The sequence below is a fragment of the Alosa alosa genome, chromosome 1, assembly GCF_017589495.1.
Source record: "Alosa alosa isolate M-15738 ecotype Scorff River chromosome 1, AALO_Geno_1.1, whole genome shotgun sequence".
Taxonomy (NCBI): Eukaryota; Metazoa; Chordata; class Actinopteri; order Clupeiformes; family Clupeidae; genus Alosa; species Alosa alosa.
The window spans coordinates 30,484,700-30,503,909 of record NC_063189.1 but is presented as its reverse complement, the minus strand read 5'-3'; the positions used below and the strand labels follow the sequence as shown (position 1 = coordinate 30,503,909).

Genomic DNA, 19,210 nt, shown 5'->3' with positions numbered 1-19,210 from the left:
AATTACTACAAGCCGCAACACTGCAATGTTTTTAAACACTATGCTTCTAACACAAGCAAGATCCAATCCAATCACCTTTGAGTATTATTCCAAACAACATAAACATCCAGAGATCATTAAACAAAACAAATCTGTTAAATAGTGCAGATTCTGAACTAACTGAACTAACACAAAGCCCATAATCTTCTCCTCATCCCTCTTTAGAACATTATATGGGTACTCACCCAAACCACAACCTCAATTCTACCTTAAATACCAGTCATTTGGAGTTGTTTGTTCACAGACAGACATATTTCTTTGTTGACAAAAAACTGTGGGGGATTGCTAAAGGTCTCTAATAAAATAAATAAATAAAAAATAATTAATTAATTAATAAACAAATAAATAAAATTAAATAAAAAAAAAAACTGTACAATTTCAGTGTTTCTGTTCTGCCGTAATCTCTGGCACTGTACAATGGTCATGCTTGAGCAGAGGCAGTGAAATACACCCGATGTGGTCTAGGTGCCCCTGGAATGCATGGGACATGGTGGCATCTCTTCCAAAAACACCACTACACCCTATGGTAACAATGCCTGACACATTCCTAATGCTTGACAACCTGCCCTAACCACAGAACTAAATCAGTTTTGAGTTACCAAAAGCAACTGTACAGTCTCATGTGGTTATTCACGGGATAGCCTATAACTCAGTACACAACCAGTACACTCATGCTAAACTCACACAACACACACACACACACACACACACACACACACACACACACACTCTCTCTGTCTGTCTCTCAGGGAGCCCTGCACAGCCCATTTGCTTAACCTACACTTGCAGCTCTGCTGTGCAGAATATTAAATAGGAGTGTGTGTGTGTGCATGTGTGTGCATGTGTGTGCGTGTGCGTGTGTGTGTGTGGGGGTAGGCTACCAATCACTGAAACGAGAAGAAAAAAACTTCCCTTGCGCTTCACCAGCCTTTGGATACATTACAAATAGGGCAAAACTTATGTCTTAAATTAAATGATTTCGTAATGACAGAAAGCTATGTAAATCGCGTGGTAATTACCTTTATGTTAGGGTAACTTGTAACTTCTCACATGGAGCTGGTAATGTTAAAGGAAAATTCCAGTTTTTAGCACTTTAAGGCCCTTTTCTGCTTTGTTTTGGATGAACTAGAGTGGTGAACACCGAAATTTTGACGATTGGTCCTGTCTCGACTTTTCTGACTCGTTTTGAATCGCCTTTGACTTCTCAGGGTGGCTGGCAATGGGCATACTGTAGTAGGCTACTCAAACATGTCCTAAAACAACCCTTAACATTCGTTTTCAAAACTGTGTAACTCACCGAGTGGTTAGTGGTGTTCGTTGATTATTAAAATCAAATATATCGGCGCAATGTACGATTTCCAGCAGTCATATTTGCTATTGTGGAACTATTTTTTCAGACACCTCACAACCGCGTATAAACTTCCGCTCAATTGTGAGCCTGAAGCATAGACGGTGGCGCAGTAATATCAACGTGCAACGAGTCTTCCAACAGAAACCAATGGGATTTTCCAAAATGGCAAATAAAAGACGACAGAAACTGTATTTCGCTACACTACTTGTTTTGGAACATCAACGAACACCACTAACCACTCGGTGAGTTGCAACATTAAGGGTTGTTTTAGGACATGTTTGAGTAGCCTAGGAATTTTCCTTTAGGTGCATAGACAGTAAAAGAAAGTGTCAACGCTAACCAGGCTAATAAACAAACCATGCTACGGTGAGTTAACGTCGAAGGGCAAAGTCACGTGACTTCTAGTTGTAGTCTATTTATATCGTTTTTTTAAAAGAAGGCAAAATAGTGTGATATTTTCACAGTTAGTAGATTATTACTGTACACACACTGAAAAATATTGAGGCAAATTGTAGACCCTTCCATATACAACTAAACACGGATGTTGAAGGTTTTGCTTAAGTGGATTTTTAAAAATCATTATTCTTTGTAATTTGCACTTTCAGAAATAAGAGATGCTGTAGGCCTATTTTGTTTACAAGTTACAGATGGAATCTGGGTACTTATTGCACTGTTTAGCTTACATCTTACATACTTCAGGCTGTTGCAGATAGCTCAGGGAAGAGACTGTATGACACTAGGTGGTACAGCCTGAGACATGCACAATAAAAAAAATTGCTTTCTGCATTTTTGTTTTGCTTTTCCCTCCATTGTACCGAACTCGTACCGAACCGTGATGTCCGAACCGAGGTATGAACCGAACCGTGACTTCTGTGTACCGTTACTCCCCTAGTGTGTGTGTGTGTGTGTGTGTGTGTGTGTGTGTGTGTTTCCTTTAATTGATTTCAAAGAAAGAAAGAAAGAAAGAAAAAGAAAAAGAAAAAAAGAACGAGAAAGAAAGATACTTTGTCTATAAGGAGTGGAGGTGGAAAAGACAGAGTTCAGCTTTTGGCCTTGGATTAGTGCATCTCATTATCATCTCTCCACACAGACACAGAGAAAAAAAGAGAGAGCCGCACACAGTCAAAAAAATAAACTTTCCTCGTCAATATTTGATGAGCTTCCCTAGGCCTTGGGACTAAAGAAGGACTTGTTCTTCCATCAAGAGGAACAAAGCCTCTGTTTTACTGTTTTACTCTGGAAGAGAGCGCGAGGCTCCCCTACCTCTTCAACTTCCTTTAGAAGAGCCAGAGACCCTGGGAGCCTGCTGCCAAAAGAACTGGCAACGCTCTTCAGTAGCAGCCCATGTGACCATGGGCAGCTTATGGACGGCTAACGTACACAAGGCTCATTTGATAACTCATACAACTTTAATCTGTTGCTAATCTACGGGGCCCCAGACGGCATCATATACTGTGTTTAAATAACAACAACAACAACAACAACAAAACATACGGAGTAGACAGGAGGGAGGCGCTGGCATCAGGCACAGTGTGATCTCCCACATTTCATCACCCAAATTCACACGTACAGCCTGATTGGTGCAATTCAAATGGTGCATAATGTTAAAGTTCTACAGAACATACAGTTCTACAGTGTGTGTGTGTGTGTGTGTGCTCTCAGTTAAATATAGCTAAATAAACCTAATGAACAAACACAGTATGAGAGTTGTTAGAGATAACGTTTGTGGAGAAACTTAAAAATAAAAACTAGGAGAGATTTGAATTGCTCTGATGTAAACGCAGTCTGACAAAATCCTTGAATGTCATGAGGAGGCGTTTCAAAGTGTCCCAAATGATGGATGGGTCCTGTTCCATCAGGGTCTCCTTCCTCAACGTGACCAAAGCCAGTGTCCTGCATCTCTAGCCATCCCCCTGCCCATCGGCCCAACTGATGTGTGGGTGTGTGTGCACACATGCCACGAGCACGGCCTCATGACCAACCATGTGCCTTCAATGACCAACGGTTATGATCAACGTTCCTGCTGTTACAGTCCCCCCCTGAAGATTCCTTTTCATTAAATTTGAATGGTGCGTGTATAAATCAGTGGAGCACCCTACGACTGGAGGGCTCACACAGCACTCATATAGGGCTGTGTGTCTTCAAGAGAGAGGAGCCAGAATCTCTGCCTTTAAATATTCAAGGCCATGGAAGAGGAACACTCAATTATTTAGCACTGGAAAAGTTTTCTATATTCAGAGCTACCAGCTCCTCTAAACGACTATATATAAACGCCTTTATTTCCTGCAAAGTACAGTTATGAAAAAATATGCGTATAAGCAGAAATTATTTAATAACTAATTTGATATTGACAGGAGACACACTGAGAAGCACTGGCAACAGAGATATAAAGATCTCTGAGAATAGCAAGAGGAGTGATGACTATCAGCTAGAGCAGAACATAAAACTAACATTGGATGAGGACTTGGCATCTTATCTGGAAACCAGATGAGTAACAATTGTGTTAACAGTCTGTGTGTGTGTGTGTGTGTGTGTGTGTGTGTGTGTGTTTGTTTCCTTTAATTGGTTTTAACGGAAAAAAGCATGTATGAACCTGAGACAAACTGGTATTTCCTCATACCAGGGTTCCCACTCACTCACTGACATTTAAACTTTCCATAGCTTTTCAATAACCTTGAATGAAATTTCCATGACTTTTGAGCTTGTACTGGAGCACTAATAACTAACTAATTGACACCGCCAGGTCTGCATTGCCCATGCACTGACTACACAGAACGTGATGGGGACACAGGGGGTCGTAACAAACACCTCGATCTGACAGGCTGTTCTGCTATCTCAAATTCAGTGGCTTGTTAGCAAATGACACACATTGTTACACCCCGAAGGCACTTTAAAAACAGAGTCGTCAACATGTTTTGAAACAAAACAAAAAATCTAATTTCGTTCCAGCCACCACAACACTCTTTTGTGAAAGTGCAAGACTCCCTGATGTTCTCTGAGGTCCATGACTGATCGCAATCTATTATCTAGTCAATGTCCACTCTGTAATGGGCTCATGGTCACACAGAAATACTAACTACCTGGGGTTCAAAAAACCAAGGTTTTGACACCACAACATGACATGTTCATCATCACATGAACCATCCACAAGTGTGTGTGTGTGTGTGTGTGTGTGTGTGTCCCCAACTTATTTAGGGGGCTAACTCGGGGATAGGGATAGGAACAAGTGAACCTTCAACTGGTGGGAGAGAGAGAGAGAGAGAGAGAGAGAGAGAGAGAGAGAGAGAGAGAGAGAGAGAGAGAGAGAGAGAGAGAGAGAGAGAGAGAGAGAGAGAGAGAGAGAGAGAGAGAGAGAGAGAGAGAGAGAGAGAGAGAGAGAGTGTGTGTGTGTGTGTGTGTCCCAACGGTTGTGCAAGACCTGTGTAGACATGTAAGAGCTCACATCTGAGCAGGTGTTTCAAAGGTGAGTGTGTGTGTGTCAAATTTCCGATCACTTTTCCTGAGCAGGTGCCTGATTGTGAACTGTCTTCCTGGGAAATGTGCAGCAGATATTCTTCTGCAGAAGCGTAATAAACAACACTGGATCTTAGAGACCAGTTTTACAGGCGACAGCTCTCACAGATTAAGACGATGGAGCACGAGGCGCCGTGCACCATTCTTGTCTAGGAACGGCGTCTAGTTTCTACTGGATCCCACTGCTCGCAACATGACGGGGCAGAACCGTGACGCAGCGTTTGGTGACAAGCCAACCAAAGGCCTCTGCAGACTAAAGAGGAAGAGGAAGGAGACGGAGACGATGGCTGCTGTCAAAGACCCAGACAGATAGACACGGCTCAGTGTTGGCAGGGAGAGCATGTCACCAAGGAGCTTTGAGAAAGTGAAACGCCTCTCATTCACCGACGAGCAGTGGAGGTGTATTTGCTGCACAGTGGCATGGCTCAAAATAGGTCAATGTCATTTCAAAATGCCGCACAGCACTAAAAAAAGAAGGCATAGTCTACAGTGTGCTCTTTCCACCAAGACCACTTCCTGCTTGCTCTGCACAGCCTCTTAACAGCACCTGAGAGCAACTGGGGGTATATTGCAAACTGCTTTAAAAGGTCCAGGTCATACAAGACAGGACGTGGGCATTGGGACACAGTACAGGTGGCTTTACAAAAAGCAGACCACCAAGCCTGAGGAGTCTGTTGGCAACATGCATTGTTGCTAAGATGTCATTTGTAGTGAGAAGCTTTAGCTCATGCTCTTCGGATTCTATGAGTCAGACATGAGTAAAAACAGACTGAGGGCCAGATGTACTAACGCTTTTGCGCCCACTTCAGGCGTATTTGTTTCGCAATGTGCGTGTAAAATCATTGCGAGGTATGTACAAACAGGCCGCAATGATGTAACAGCACAAACTGCCTGTCGCTGGAGTTGAAAGTGGCAGAGTAAAGAGCGCCTAATTATGTTTTCCGCGGTATGTACAAAGACTGCTCCTGAAAGCGCACGTCTATTCTGCGCCTAAATACTTCCGCATTGTACTGTAAAAGCAGGTGTTAATCCAAATTGCAGTTCAATGCGTCAATAAGAGAACCTTTCAAAGACAACAGAATCACTATTTAGAGCACCAGTTTTGTAAGTCTTTGTACTATCAAAAGCAACATTCATTGGCCTTTCGAATGCCTTTCTTTCACTTTCACGTCATTCACTTAAACTTTCCTACTTGATAGATTTGACCAATCTTCCATAGCCATAGTGCACAAGTAGTTTAAGTAGAACTACTGATCTTCATTATCTCCCTGCTTGTTGACATCTTATCATGTATGGTATTATTTCATGATCGCTAAACGTTTGATTCTTTTAATGTTGTCATCAGTTAACTTCATTCTACTGCGCTTGAAGGCGCTGCCATTCAGTTGTGGACGTTCGTAAATTGCGTTTATGGGCGGAGAAAGGCACAGTTTACACTAAGGATTGAACGATTGATAAATACGACGGAAACTTGGGTCTGAAAGCGTTCGCAATCTGCGGTTTGTCCATGATGCTGATAACACTACGTTCGCAAATGTACATACATCTGGCCCTGAATGTCTACAACAACCACTGTGCTAAATGATTATGTCTTGAGGGCCCTTGTACACAATGGCTAATCTATGATCAGTCATGACACAACTAGATATAATACATTTTGACATTTTGTGTGTGTGTGTGTGTGTGTGTGTGTGAGTGAGAGAGAGAGAGAGAGAGAGAGCAGTGAATCTCATGATTCAGCACACAGAGACGGCGGAAGAACCTCAACTGGGCGACACATGAGCGCGCGGATGTGCCTTCCTGTACAGGACTGAGCGGAGACCTGATGAGGATGAGGCCATCAGAGGAGCTGACAGGGCCTGCTCCTCCACAAGACCGCCATGCACCCCTCCCCCCTCTTCCTGCCACACGGGAGGAACTGGGACCTGATCGGACTCCAATCGACGGGAAAATTGGACGCGTGGCTACAGAGATAGTGTGGTCAGCGCAGCGAGAACCCAAGAGTCACTGTGACAGGCAAGACAGAACACACAGGCGTACAAACACACAAACACACACACAAACCACCACCTCACACAGATTTGCATTCAGAGCATACACTCAAATACCACCCCCACACACACACACACCACATATACCGAGCACAATAGCGGTCTCAAACACAGGATATGGCTCTTATCACTTCCGGTGACCTGATTACAAATCCCTCTGTGGTATGTGTGGTGGCTTAATCAGGAAATCGAAAGAGAAACAGGGAAGCTCGGAGAGACACGAGAAACTTGTCTTTCAATACTGATGAGCGCTCGTCAGAGGAGCCAGCAGGTTCCCTTTAATGAAGCACTACCCATGTCCAGCAACAGCACATGACCAGCATGGGGACTAACTACACAAACATTCCCTCTTCTCCCCCAGGCCTCAGACGGAGGAACAGAGGGTCTTTCCAGGTTTATTTAGGGGGATTGACAGAGCCAGAGTGCCATTGTGTGCCACAAGGAACTGAAACCCTTGCTGGAGCTCTGAATTTGCCCTGTGTGCAAATCCTTTATTTGGTAACTTGCCCACTAAAGTAAAGTCAGTGAAGTACAAGTTCCATTTCTTTCATTTGAAGTCTTTGTTGTCTCTGAGAGTCTACTGTGGAGACATGCCTATATTTTAGACACTGTGCACCAACAAGGGAGAGGTGCGCATTAAAGGTTCTCTAAGCTAAAACATCTCGTCACATACAGCAAACATCACCCCACCATCCGTTAGCTGCCTGTCCCCTGAATACACTGCAAAAAAACGCGGTCTCTGTGGACAGCCCAGGCTCCAAAAACGCAAACAAAATCAGCCTGGTCCAGCCTGGACCACGAAACATCAAAACTGTTCCAGCCAATCACGGACGAGATGCACGTTCAGGAGAATTTCAGTTTCATTGGAGGGAGGGGCAAGCTAGCTCTCTGTTTTGCTTGAACATCAACAGAAGTGACGTTACCCAACACCGACTTGAGCTTCCAAAGATTCAGGAAGTCATTCATTTTCAATGAAAGCCAGCTTCTCTCAGCTGCAAGAAGCAGCAAATCCGTCGGCGTCGCGTTTTGGGCATCTTGAGCAACTTGAGCGTCAAGCAGAAAGTTGAAAGAAAGTCAACTTTATGGTAATGAGCTATGACGCGGTTCAGCAACCAACAACCAGCAACCAATCGGAATAGACGGCCTTTAAATAAAGTAGTAAGATAGAACATGATCGAACATAGAATGCTGCCACGTCACAGCGGCCAAAGCGTCCCTGTACTTTTTTGACAAGCATCCTTGACAGGGTGACCCGAGCTTCTTTGGAAGCTCAAGTCGGCGGCAGTGTGTATGTACAGTTAAATAAACCGGTAGAGGAAGAAGAGGAAGCATACCTCCACTGTAGACTGAGGCCAACAACCAACATCTGACACCTCACTCAACTCACTCAAGGCCCTCTTTCAGAATCAAGACAGGAAGCTACCCTGTAGCTAAGGCACTTTGCATCTCTATGCATCGGTCTCTGTTCTGTTTGCTACAGATGGGACTCAAGGCTGTGTGGAGTGAAAGCTCTTCATTTGTATAAGCCACACTTGTGCTGCCTTCCAGTTGGAGCCATGACCTTGCCTGTGGCTGCAGCCAGCACCACACTGGACTAGTGAGAAAGCGAGAAGGACCCCCCCCTCCCTTCCCCTCCCGTCTGGCTGGTCCAGTGAGTTGTATGGTAGACGAGGGGAATATGGTGGACCAGGGGAGCTGCATATTGGGAGCCAAGGGGAACTGTATAGTGGACCCTGGGAACTGTATAGGAGCCCAGGGGAACTGTATGGAGGAGCAGGGGAACTGTATGAGGAACCAACTGTATAGAGGATAAGGGGGGTGGTTTGGCCTCAGCAGTGCTGGAGGCAGGCGGCTGGTGAGTGCCAGGACATCCCCGGTGCAGTTGGCCCATTCCTCCCACCAAAGGGCTCATTTCAGGACTCTCTCCCAGCACTGGCCCCCAGCCACTTAACTGGCCTCTCTCTGGGGAGAGGAGCAAACACAGCCTCACAGTGCAGACCGCTCTCACAAGCTCCACACATGAGAGAGAGGAGCAGGAATAAAAGGAGGAGGAGGAGGAGAGAGAGAGAGAAAGAGAAAAGCAGAAAGACAGAGACAGAGTACAGAGGGAGTACAGAGACAGAGAAAAAGGGAGAAAAAGAGAGATACTGAGAAGAGAGAAAGGGAGAGAGAGAGAGAGAAAAAAAAAAAAAAAAAAAAAAAAAAAAAAAAAAAAAAAAAAAAAAAAAAAAAAAAAAAAAAAAAATTGCCTCCCCTCGTAAATTTGCCCCACTGAATTATTTAGCACTATCAGTAGTGGAGCTGCTTTCACTGCGCTGCCTCGCCACTCTCATGGCATCTGTGCTGTTAACAGACACTGGGCAGGCTTTAATCACACCACATGGCCATTACTAAAAGAAGTTCCACACCAGCCCTGCCCTGCCTCCTGCCACCCACCCCACCCTAACCCTCCCTTTAAGCTGTGGCGGGGAGTAAATCCAACTCTTTTAGGAGCTTACTTTTTTCTAGCAGGATATAAAAATATAATGATATTCAGCATTAATTCAATGTAAGATGTGATGTATGGTGCACTGGCTTTATAGAAGAATGAAAGCCAAAAGAGGGTTAAACAGCACTGGCATTCTATTAGGGGGAGAGAATGTTTAACACAACATTCTATTAGGGGGAGAGAATGTTTAACACCACATTTGAGCACAGTCGGCATTTCTTTTCCCCATTTTTTTTTCAGCAAAAAGATAGATGAAGCGATGGAGGCTGCTGGTGAGGGGTGCACAGCTCCACATCAAAGGCAGAATTAGAGGGAGCCCACCCTCGGGTATTAACCAGGAATACCAGCTCCAGCTCAGGCCCCAATGACAACACACAGAAACACACCGGCATCCGGAACATTCCTTTGTACTCGCGCTGCAGAGGAGAGCCAAAATAACCCAGCCCTTTCAAGTCTCTGACAGATACTTCATGCAGCCCCAACATCAAGTGCTTCTCCCTGTTTCTTACTGTCCTCCTTCTATAGCCCTCCTCTTGGCAGTGATGAAATGAGGGTGAGCTAGGAGTTCTTCTTTGTGTGTGTGTGTGTGTGTGTGTGTGTGTGTGTGTGTGTGTGTGTGTGTGTGTGTGTGTGTGTGTGTGTGTGTGTGTGTGTGTGTGTGAGAGAGAGAGTGAGAGATGCTAGTTAGTTAAAGTGGTACAGGGGAGAGAACCAAACATATATCTGGGGAAATGCCACTCTATCCTCTCAGAGCTGAGGATCAGATAAGAAGACCCACAAAATCCAGAGAGCTTGAAAACCATGGAGCAACCCGAGAGAAAGACACACCTTCAAACACACACACACACACCATCACCAACTCTCAGAGCAGGCAGCGAGATTGGCACCACGTGGTGAACAGTGGCCAAGCATTCGAGTGGTCACCTACCTTGTACACTTGTCCGTAGGTGCCATTGCCCACCAGTTCCACCAGCTCAAATATCCCTGCCGGGTCCTGTAGGAGGAAAAGGAGAATATGGTCAGTGTTTGGCCAGGCAGCACTCAGAGGGTAAAGAGCTGGAAGGGAGTGGAACTACCACACTGTAACCAGCAAGTGGTGTTTACCACCACCGCCACGGCACCACCAAAAGAGTTGTGGCTACCCCTGTGGCATGCCCGAATCCAATTACAATAACAACAACAACAACACACAGTGTTAATATAGCCATTTTCAAGGCACCCAACGCGGTTTACTACTGCTAACTACAAACTAGCACAGACCTGGGTGATGCACGGCAGCCATTATATCCTAGGGCACTCACCACACATCGGCCTGAGGTGTTGAGTGAGGGAATGAAGAAATGAATTACTCCCCAACTATTTTACCACTCCTCATAGCCACACTAGCACCCGCAAGCAGTCTATTCTTTGTGAGGAGTTATGGGTTTAACAATCTATTGTTTGTGCTGATATGTAAGGAGTTATGGGTTTAACAATGTGGGGAATCCGGTTCCCTGGTGTTTGGGGCCGGTACAATCACAACCCTTTCACATTGGATGAGTCGAAGAATTTGGATGGAGGCGTGTGTGTGTGTGTGTGTGTGTGTGTGTGTGTGTGTGTGTGTGTGTGTGTGTGTGTGTGGGGGGATGGGGAGTTGGTGTTTCCCTGAATGGATGACATTGCTGAAAGGACAAAACAAACAGAGTCTGAGCTACGTGAGTCCACTGGCATAAACGCTCAAGAGCCGACGGCCGATTTCTACACAGGCGGGTATGACAGAGGAAGAGCAGCCAAGCAGGTGGCAAGAAGCTCGCCATTTGGAATGGCATCTGGGATTGGCTTTTTTCATTTCAAGTTAAGCAAATATTATATTATCAGCATATCTAGGGGTGTGTGTGCGCGCGCTTTTCTGGATAATCTGTGTGGATAATCATCATCTGAGGGATGCTGCCATCACACCAAGTACCTGAACACATGGAAATACTACAGAAGAGGAGAGGAGTATGTGGTTGTGTGAGTGTGAGTGAGAGAGAGTTTAGGGGGGGTGGCAGAAAGGAAATAAATGGACAGTCTGCTACAACTCAGCCAACTAAGTAAAGGGAACCTTGCAACAGCTGCGGCCTCACACACACACACACACGCAGAGTAATCCATAGTCTGGGGCAGTGGCACAGGGACTGCACTGAGCAGCAGGTGTCCAGACAGTTTTTTGCCCTCCACCCAGGCTTAAAAAAACATGACTGGCCCTTCAGGGGGCCAGCCATCCCTAAGTGAACTTAAGACACACACAAAACCTCACACACACACACACACACACACACACACACACACTCCAGCTGGACAGTCATTGGTAAAGAGCCTCAAACACAAAGCAAAATAGATACAGTAACACTGTAAGGCCTCCAGAAAAAGGTTTATAGTGATTCCAAAGACAAACTAGAGTTAGAGCTACATCATGTCAAGTTAAGAGCTACTACATGTCAAGGGAAAGTCATTGAAATTGTACATTGACAAAAGCCTTTTTAGTATTATTGAATTCAAAATAATTGCTAAAGTAATTCACTCATTTTGTCCCAGGTCGCTGGGTTCATCTAAAGAATCTTTCACGTGAATTATCTTTTCATAGCAATCCCAAGTCTGACAGGGAAGGCATCTGTCACAATTTGCCATTTTCCATCATCCACAAATGTCTTTGTTTTTACTTCCCTCTCTTGCATCCTTCCTGTAGAAAAAACAACACAAAAAAACAGTCTCTCCACAGAACTAGTGTACACCTTCACCTCCTCCCCTGCCCCCTGGCTCTTTCAGCCCCACCATCTCTCGCTACGCCTCGTCTTTGTCTTTGTCTGATGAGACAGGCTGACACCGCGGCCGGCCGCTGTGTTCTAGCTGAGTCAGCAGACATGCAGGCTGTCCGCTCCCTGGCCTGTACATCATCTTCTTGTCCAGCTCGGGCTCGCTCACTTTTTTTATTCTCTCACCCGTCTTTTCTGAGGCTTTTTTTTTTTTTTTTTTTTTTTTTAAAAAATCAGGCAGACTTTCATATATTCCAGACACATTTTCATTCAAGTCAAGAGGGCTGACAAGCTAGTTTGAGAGAGAGAGAGACAGAGACAGCACAAGAGATGTGGGTTTAAGAAGTACAACCCTGTTTCCAAAAAAGTTGAGACGCTGTGTAAAATATAAATCAAAACAGGATGATGTGCATATCATGTAAACCCTATATTTAATTTTGAATAATGCAAAGACAAATAAAATAAAATCTGTATCCTATCCGTCGTACCGTAAGAGACTATCTAGGTGAGTGAGGATGAGGATGGAGATAAGACAGCCACATTTCAAAAGGTCTTCAAGTGGTGTTGACAAACCAGATCTGCACTGATTTACAGTCACTGAAACCATGCTCAAAACCAATTTGTGGTTTCATTTTAAGTGAAGGATACAACCACATTAGAAAACCACTTCTCTACTGCCAAACCTGGTACCCAGATTATAGTTTTGTTGAAAAACATGAACTCAAGAAGTGAACACAGATAAATGTGGATTTTTTTGGGTCTCTGCCTATGAAGCTGGAAACATGATTAAGCAGAATCAGTTGGAAAAAACTGGTCACACTTTAGAGTAGTCATGATCACACTGTGCTTGGGTCATCTAGACATGGGCGGATTATGAACTTTTTTAATTTGTTTGATGTGATTTCCTGTATTCTGGTGCATTTTGGGGATGGCCAATACTAAATTCAATCAGATTCATAGCCTACATCCTGATTTGTTGATATTGAGGCAATGATTCCATGCAAAGGCTTAGGCTTCAGGGCCCCCTGACCCCTTGGGCCCCTGGGCCTGGGCCCGGTAGGCCCGTGCAGTAATCCATCCCTGCATCTAGAACCCCAGCTGGGCTTGAACACAAATGTAGTATCTGAAAACCAAGGCAGTCAGTCGCAGATTTGTTTGGAATGACTAAGAAGTGAATGCTTGAATGGGAAGTCTAATGAGAGCTCTTCTTGATTTCGTCCTCACTACAAATAGATGATAGCCATTCAGCAGTTATTTTTTGTACTACACACAGAGAGTGAGCAGACACACCATAATGAGTCAGCTCACCACCACGCTCATGTGGTGTCTGATGCAGGGCTGGTGCTCACATGACATTACTCAACCACCCCCCACACACTCCCAGACTGGCAGGAGATACTTACGTCCTGGTTTTACAACTGGTTTCTCCACATCAAGACACCAGAGGGTTTATTGGAAATGTGGAAATGTAGTGTAATCCTTTCCACCAGCATCAACCCCCATCACCTTCTAGATCCCAGACTAATACGTGATGCATTTTAGACAGACATGTAATAATTGAAGTCCAATGAAAGTCCACCAACAGGATTTGTTCCACATACATTTAAAACCTTACAATGATAGATACAGTAGATACATAGATACTTTATTGATCCCCAAGAGGGAAATTTAAGAATAAAAGTAAACCCTCAGGAAACCTTTCAGCTATGAAGCATCTGACAGTTTGGAATGCCATGATAACGGTCGTGGTGTTAAAAGGACTAGCCATTTTGGCCTATTCTCAGATTAAAGGGACACCAGGCAACGTTTTCGTGTTAATTAATCATCTTCGTAAGTCGGTATATGGTTAAATGACTCATTACAGAGCGAATAAAGACTCTCTTGCCCACCCCTACTGCCTGTAGGAAGAATATCCCGCTTGCAAGTTCGGTGTATCCGACCCGCCGACCTTCATTCTCACAAAGTCTCAGACATCGCGAGAAGCAGGATCAGTTTACATCCTGCATCCCCAGCACAGAGGCAGGATAACGAAACGCTAGCGATTGTTGCAAACATGTGTATAATGGCAGAGCCGGCGAAGAAGCAGCGAAAACCCTTGACAGAAGATGCAAAGTAAAGGAAAAGAGCTTCAGATCGAGCGAGGGCTCGCACACGTATTGACACGTACAGACGCTAGGGGGAGCTTCGTAGAGAAAAAGCATCAGGCTTGCCTGGTGTCCCTTTAACCTGTCTATCTATGCATTTCTCCTCAGTTCACTCTGTCAGCTGCAAAAATAGATAGCATGGTGGTCTTTCTACATGTTGATCCAATGCACCCAACCCCCTGTGCGAGGTCATTCCTAACAGATGGACATCTTGAATGGGTTATGCTGTCTCTTTTTGCTCACCCATGTGACAATCTCAAGGTAACATAATAGTACATTTTTTGAAGGTTGTTGTCAAACGTTTAGGTTGTTGTCAAAACACAAAAAAGTGGGATACAATTGTATTATTAGCCTACTGAGATGGGGCTAAAGTAATCCACACATGTTATTCCAACAACAGTGCTAGACAAAGAAAACAACTACATGTACATAATCCTTGGGCCAACAACACTGATATCTCACTATAAATATCCACCTCAAAGAAATGAAGATAACGTTAAGCCCTGCGGCAGATAGCATCCAACCTCCTGTCAGGACTTGACAGCTATTAGCTTCTAGATTTAGCAGCAGAGTTTCATTTATTTGGAAAAAAGGAAATAGGCGCCAAACAAATAAACACAAATAGCAGCATCCTCACACTCTCCAGACAGGAAGTGGGTCAGCGGGCGTCGACCAGGGGGCACAGAGACAGTGGGGAAAGGGGGGAGGAGGAGAGGGAGGAGGGAGGAGGGAGGATTGAGGACAGTAAGTGCTTCAGGCTAAAAACCCACCCAGTGTAGTGAAGCCAGACACAACAGCCTAAGCAAGAGAATAAGTGAGAGATATTGCACAAGTCCCCCTCACTATCAGTTTTGGGAAAAGGACACATCAATGATGTCTACATAACATGGGCCAACGCACATTAATCCATTTTCAAATTGCACAAATTGCACTATTTGGAGATTTCACCCTTTCTTACATCCTGTGAAGATGACACATCAACTGCAGTTTCAGGTCATTAAATGTTCCTTAAGCATATTAGATTAGATTAGATAGATTCAAATTTACGGTCACTGGTCAAGTAAAATACCAGTATGAACAGCAGGGTTGTGCACAATTCGAATTGCAGTTCTGCTTCCTGTTTTGCTACCTCAATTGTAATGCAAGTTAAATTCCAATTGAATTGGAATTTAAAAGCCAGTTTCAATTCAATTCTGGAATTTTGCACAAGCCTGACGAACAGACAGTACATTTAATTACATTTATTGTTCTGACCTACACTATACTACATCAAAACTACAAAACTACATCAAAACACACCATCACACACACTACACGCACCCAAACAGCCACCTGCCTACAGTAGCCTGTTATAATGCGTTCAGATCAGTGGGCTATGAACGTCTGTTTAGTCTTGTCATGGAACAGTGTGTGAAGTGCTCTTCACAGGTCACGCTGCCCATACACACACACATCAGTGCTATCTTTCATTATATGAGCAAACAAAGAGGAGGAAGGAAGTGATTCAAAGAAATATAAAAGCGTTTGTTTCCACGGTAATATTCTCATCATGCTCTTCATAATGACTGACGGAAAAAAATAAAAAACTTGTCCATTTTGTTCTGTTTATGCATATGACCTCGACCTTAATAGTGTTACTAGGCAGTCTAGTGCCATGGAGGTACATAAATCCAAGAACAACAGCCATAAAGGTATCCCCCCCTTGTATTTGTCTCAAGTAACCAGAGAGGATATTTCTCATGTTTGAGTGTGTGCGAAGCTGTGGCACAGGGCTTGATTCTAAATGTTGCATCTGGGAGTGTTGTATATGGCCCAGTGGAAAGCTTGCCAACTCCTGCTCGTGATGGTGCTCCACTTCTAGGTGACCTACTTGTCCAATCTTTATTTCTAAGAGTATGTAGCTCTAACATGTACACTACACACACATATGCAAAGCTATAGAATACAGGGAAGCCGCAACCGAAACAAACAAAACAAAAAGTCCCAACCAACTCATCTCTAGCAGTCATTAAAAGACTTCCATGGAAGAACATGTCCCTACAGCCAATGAATGAGAAAAATATGGGCCAGTTGTTATCTCGTCTTCAGAAGCTTATCTGCCAGACATAAACAACCAATAGTAGTAGCAGCACAGCATTCCCAAGGTTGATTGCAGTCACCAGATATTTCAGTGAGATTTAAATAGAGACAAGTTTGTTAAAGGCTGACATTTAAGCCATACGATCAGGCATAGCAGAACATTAACAGAACAGACTATTTTACACTGAATTGATTCCTAAAAAAGGCCTTAATAGAATAGCAACAGTGCCACATTCAAATACACATGAATTGGGGAGATGTGGTGACTGAAATTTATTTGATAAAAAAGGGTGTATATTCTTAAACAAATATGTGAAACTAATGCAGATTGATTGATTACAGAGTATTGTGATGACAATTCAGACATTCTCCTACACTACACTGAAAGTCAGAATGCATCATCTTTGCCTGCTGCCTTGGAGCAGGCAGACACCAGTGAAGTAGACACAATACATTTCTAACACTCGTCAGTGCCAACAGTTAACTGCTTGTGCTGGTCTAACTGCTCATGAAATTAATTAACGATTAAATTCCTATATCTATACTATCATTGCTAGTAATATTCAAACAATCGTTAGGCAATAACGGCTATTTGGGCGTTATTCTCACAATTTACAGAATTAGGCTACAACAGCCCGGTGTGGCGGGGATGGGGCCCAACAAGTAGGTATACAGTCTGTACACCTGTCACTCGTTTTACGACCTAAAGAAAGGGGACAGGAGAGGGCCTACAGACTAAAGGCTACGTGATCACTTGTACAACCAATAACAACGACTCGTTCATAAACCTTTCTGTTACACTGTCAAATGTCCGAAAATTACAATTCGCTTGAACACCTCAATAATCTTTACAGAAAGCATTCAATGGTATTTTCAATAACTCAAACCATCACCGTGAGGCACTACAGCCGACATAAATAACATGTGCGCTACCACCTACCCGGCCCTTGCCAGTGTTCAAGGGGGATTTTTAAGCTAGGCGAACAAAAGAATTGGGTCCAGCAGTGAGCGCAGAGCCTTTACGCGATGGAAGACAAGGGATACGCGGGATTCGATTGGCTTTCAATATATTAATTAATAAACAAGATTCTGTCCAAATAAGCATGTCATTCTTTCTATGTTGTAGTATTTACATAAAGGCAATACAACAGTGTTATATGCTACCTTTCATCAGTGTGGCGTGGTAAAGGCTTTTGGAGAGTATTTATCACCGCAAATCATTTAGACTTCAATCTAATCACGTCTCACTGTAATCACATATAATGTCCATACAAATAATTCTTGTCAGGAAGAGCTTTGTTTTTACAGATTGCAGGTTTCGTTAGACAGTGAGTTGCATTTCGGTGGTGTACGAAACGCTAACTCATCACAGGCTGATGCGGTAAAAATGCGAGTGTAAGAAGACAGCTATTTGGGACAAATCTTCTGGAAAAATAACATGCTGCATTAGGTTACAAAGAAACCGTTTGGTTGGTCGTCAATGGAGAAATGGGGTGTACTGTAATGCAACATTTTTACTTAATCAGATCGTCTTTAAGCAACACTTTCTTTGAGCGTTTTAGAGGCACGGACGCTATCAGGTGCACGTAAAGTGTAACACACAACAACCGTTAGGTTATCAGTGATTGTAATTGGATCTCTAAACTTACCCTCAGCATGGAGAGGTCTATCTCATCCAGACTTCGTGCCGGGGAGTCACTCGCCATGTTTCAAACGTTGCTCCAAGCGAAATGACTTCTACCTACGGGAAAAGCTAAGCGAATCCTTGGCTGCGACTATTCAATCACTTCGTTGCAAAGAGCCCACAGTGAATTCAGAGGAGGTAGAATAATCTGATAAACACACTAAAGGCTACGGTCTCGCTGTAACACTGGTCGTGGCTTACAGCCGGTCTACACATGCATGCATGGAGCGCGAGCATTCTATAGAGAACATGTTCACTGCACCAAGAGTAGATTCTGATGTGTTGTTGTACATTCACAGCAGCAACCAAGCTACAGTGAGAGAGCAGCAGGATCAGTCGTATAAACCAGGAGTGATGTGGTTAGTGTTGTGGGCGGGCACAGCACACTGACCCGCCCAAACCCTCCTCCCTGAAATGACATTTCGGGATTGACAAGATTCCGACTGCCTTGAGTCACACACTAATGAACAATTAATGAAGCGTTAACGAATCGACAATCGATTTGAAAAAGAATTTCCAAGACAAAAATAATAAAAAAAATCATCAGACTGCGTCATTTGACCAGTTTCATTTAATATAAGCATTTCAATCATAAGCATTATTTATTCATTGATAGAGTTGCCTTTTGTTTTTCTTCCTGCTTGATTCAATTTCTAAGGATTCAATGTATGTTTCCCCAGAAAGGAAGATAAAAGTGAATCAGTGGTAACCAGAAGATTTCATGTATTAGGATGAAACAGTTCACATTACAGGTGGGTCTCAAAATTGCATTGGTAGGCTGGTATCTATGGCTATCTATTGGCCTATCTATCACAAGATACAACTTGAGGAGACAATGTGCTCTTAAGTTATTCTTTAAAATACCATTCACACTTTTTTTTCAATCTTTTTTTCTTATGTTGTGTGTTTGTTTTTATGATTGCTTCAAACATATGTATCTATGTACTCAGCTGACTAATGGTAATTAGCTGACTGTTATCCATGTTAGGGATTGGGTGGGTTTGGGTGGGGTGGGGACGTGGGGTTATAAGGGGGAAATCCGACCACTCTACTTAAGACAAATTCTCTGTATACGTCCCTATGTTCA

At 43.7% G+C, this 19,210-nt stretch overlaps 1 protein-coding gene across 8 annotated transcripts in view; it reads right to left on the bottom strand.

Annotated features, from left to right (window-relative positions):
* Positions 1 to 18,478, bottom strand: part of tnika (TRAF2 and NCK interacting kinase a) — an 83,590-nt gene extending 65,112 nt beyond the window's left edge. For all 8 annotated transcript variants that reach the window (XM_048256456.1, XM_048256465.1, XM_048256482.1 and 5 more), the window contains exons 1-2: positions 18,089 to 18,478; positions 10,371 to 10,436 (exon numbers count right to left, since the gene is read on the bottom strand). In XM_048256456.1, the coding sequence (XP_048112413.1) occupies positions 10,371 to 10,436; positions 18,089 to 18,145 (123 nt within the window). In that variant the 5' untranslated portion in view covers positions 18,146 to 18,478. The remainder of the gene's footprint in view (positions 1 to 10,370; positions 10,437 to 18,088) is intronic.
* Between the last annotated feature and the right edge of the window lie 732 nt (positions 18,479 to 19,210).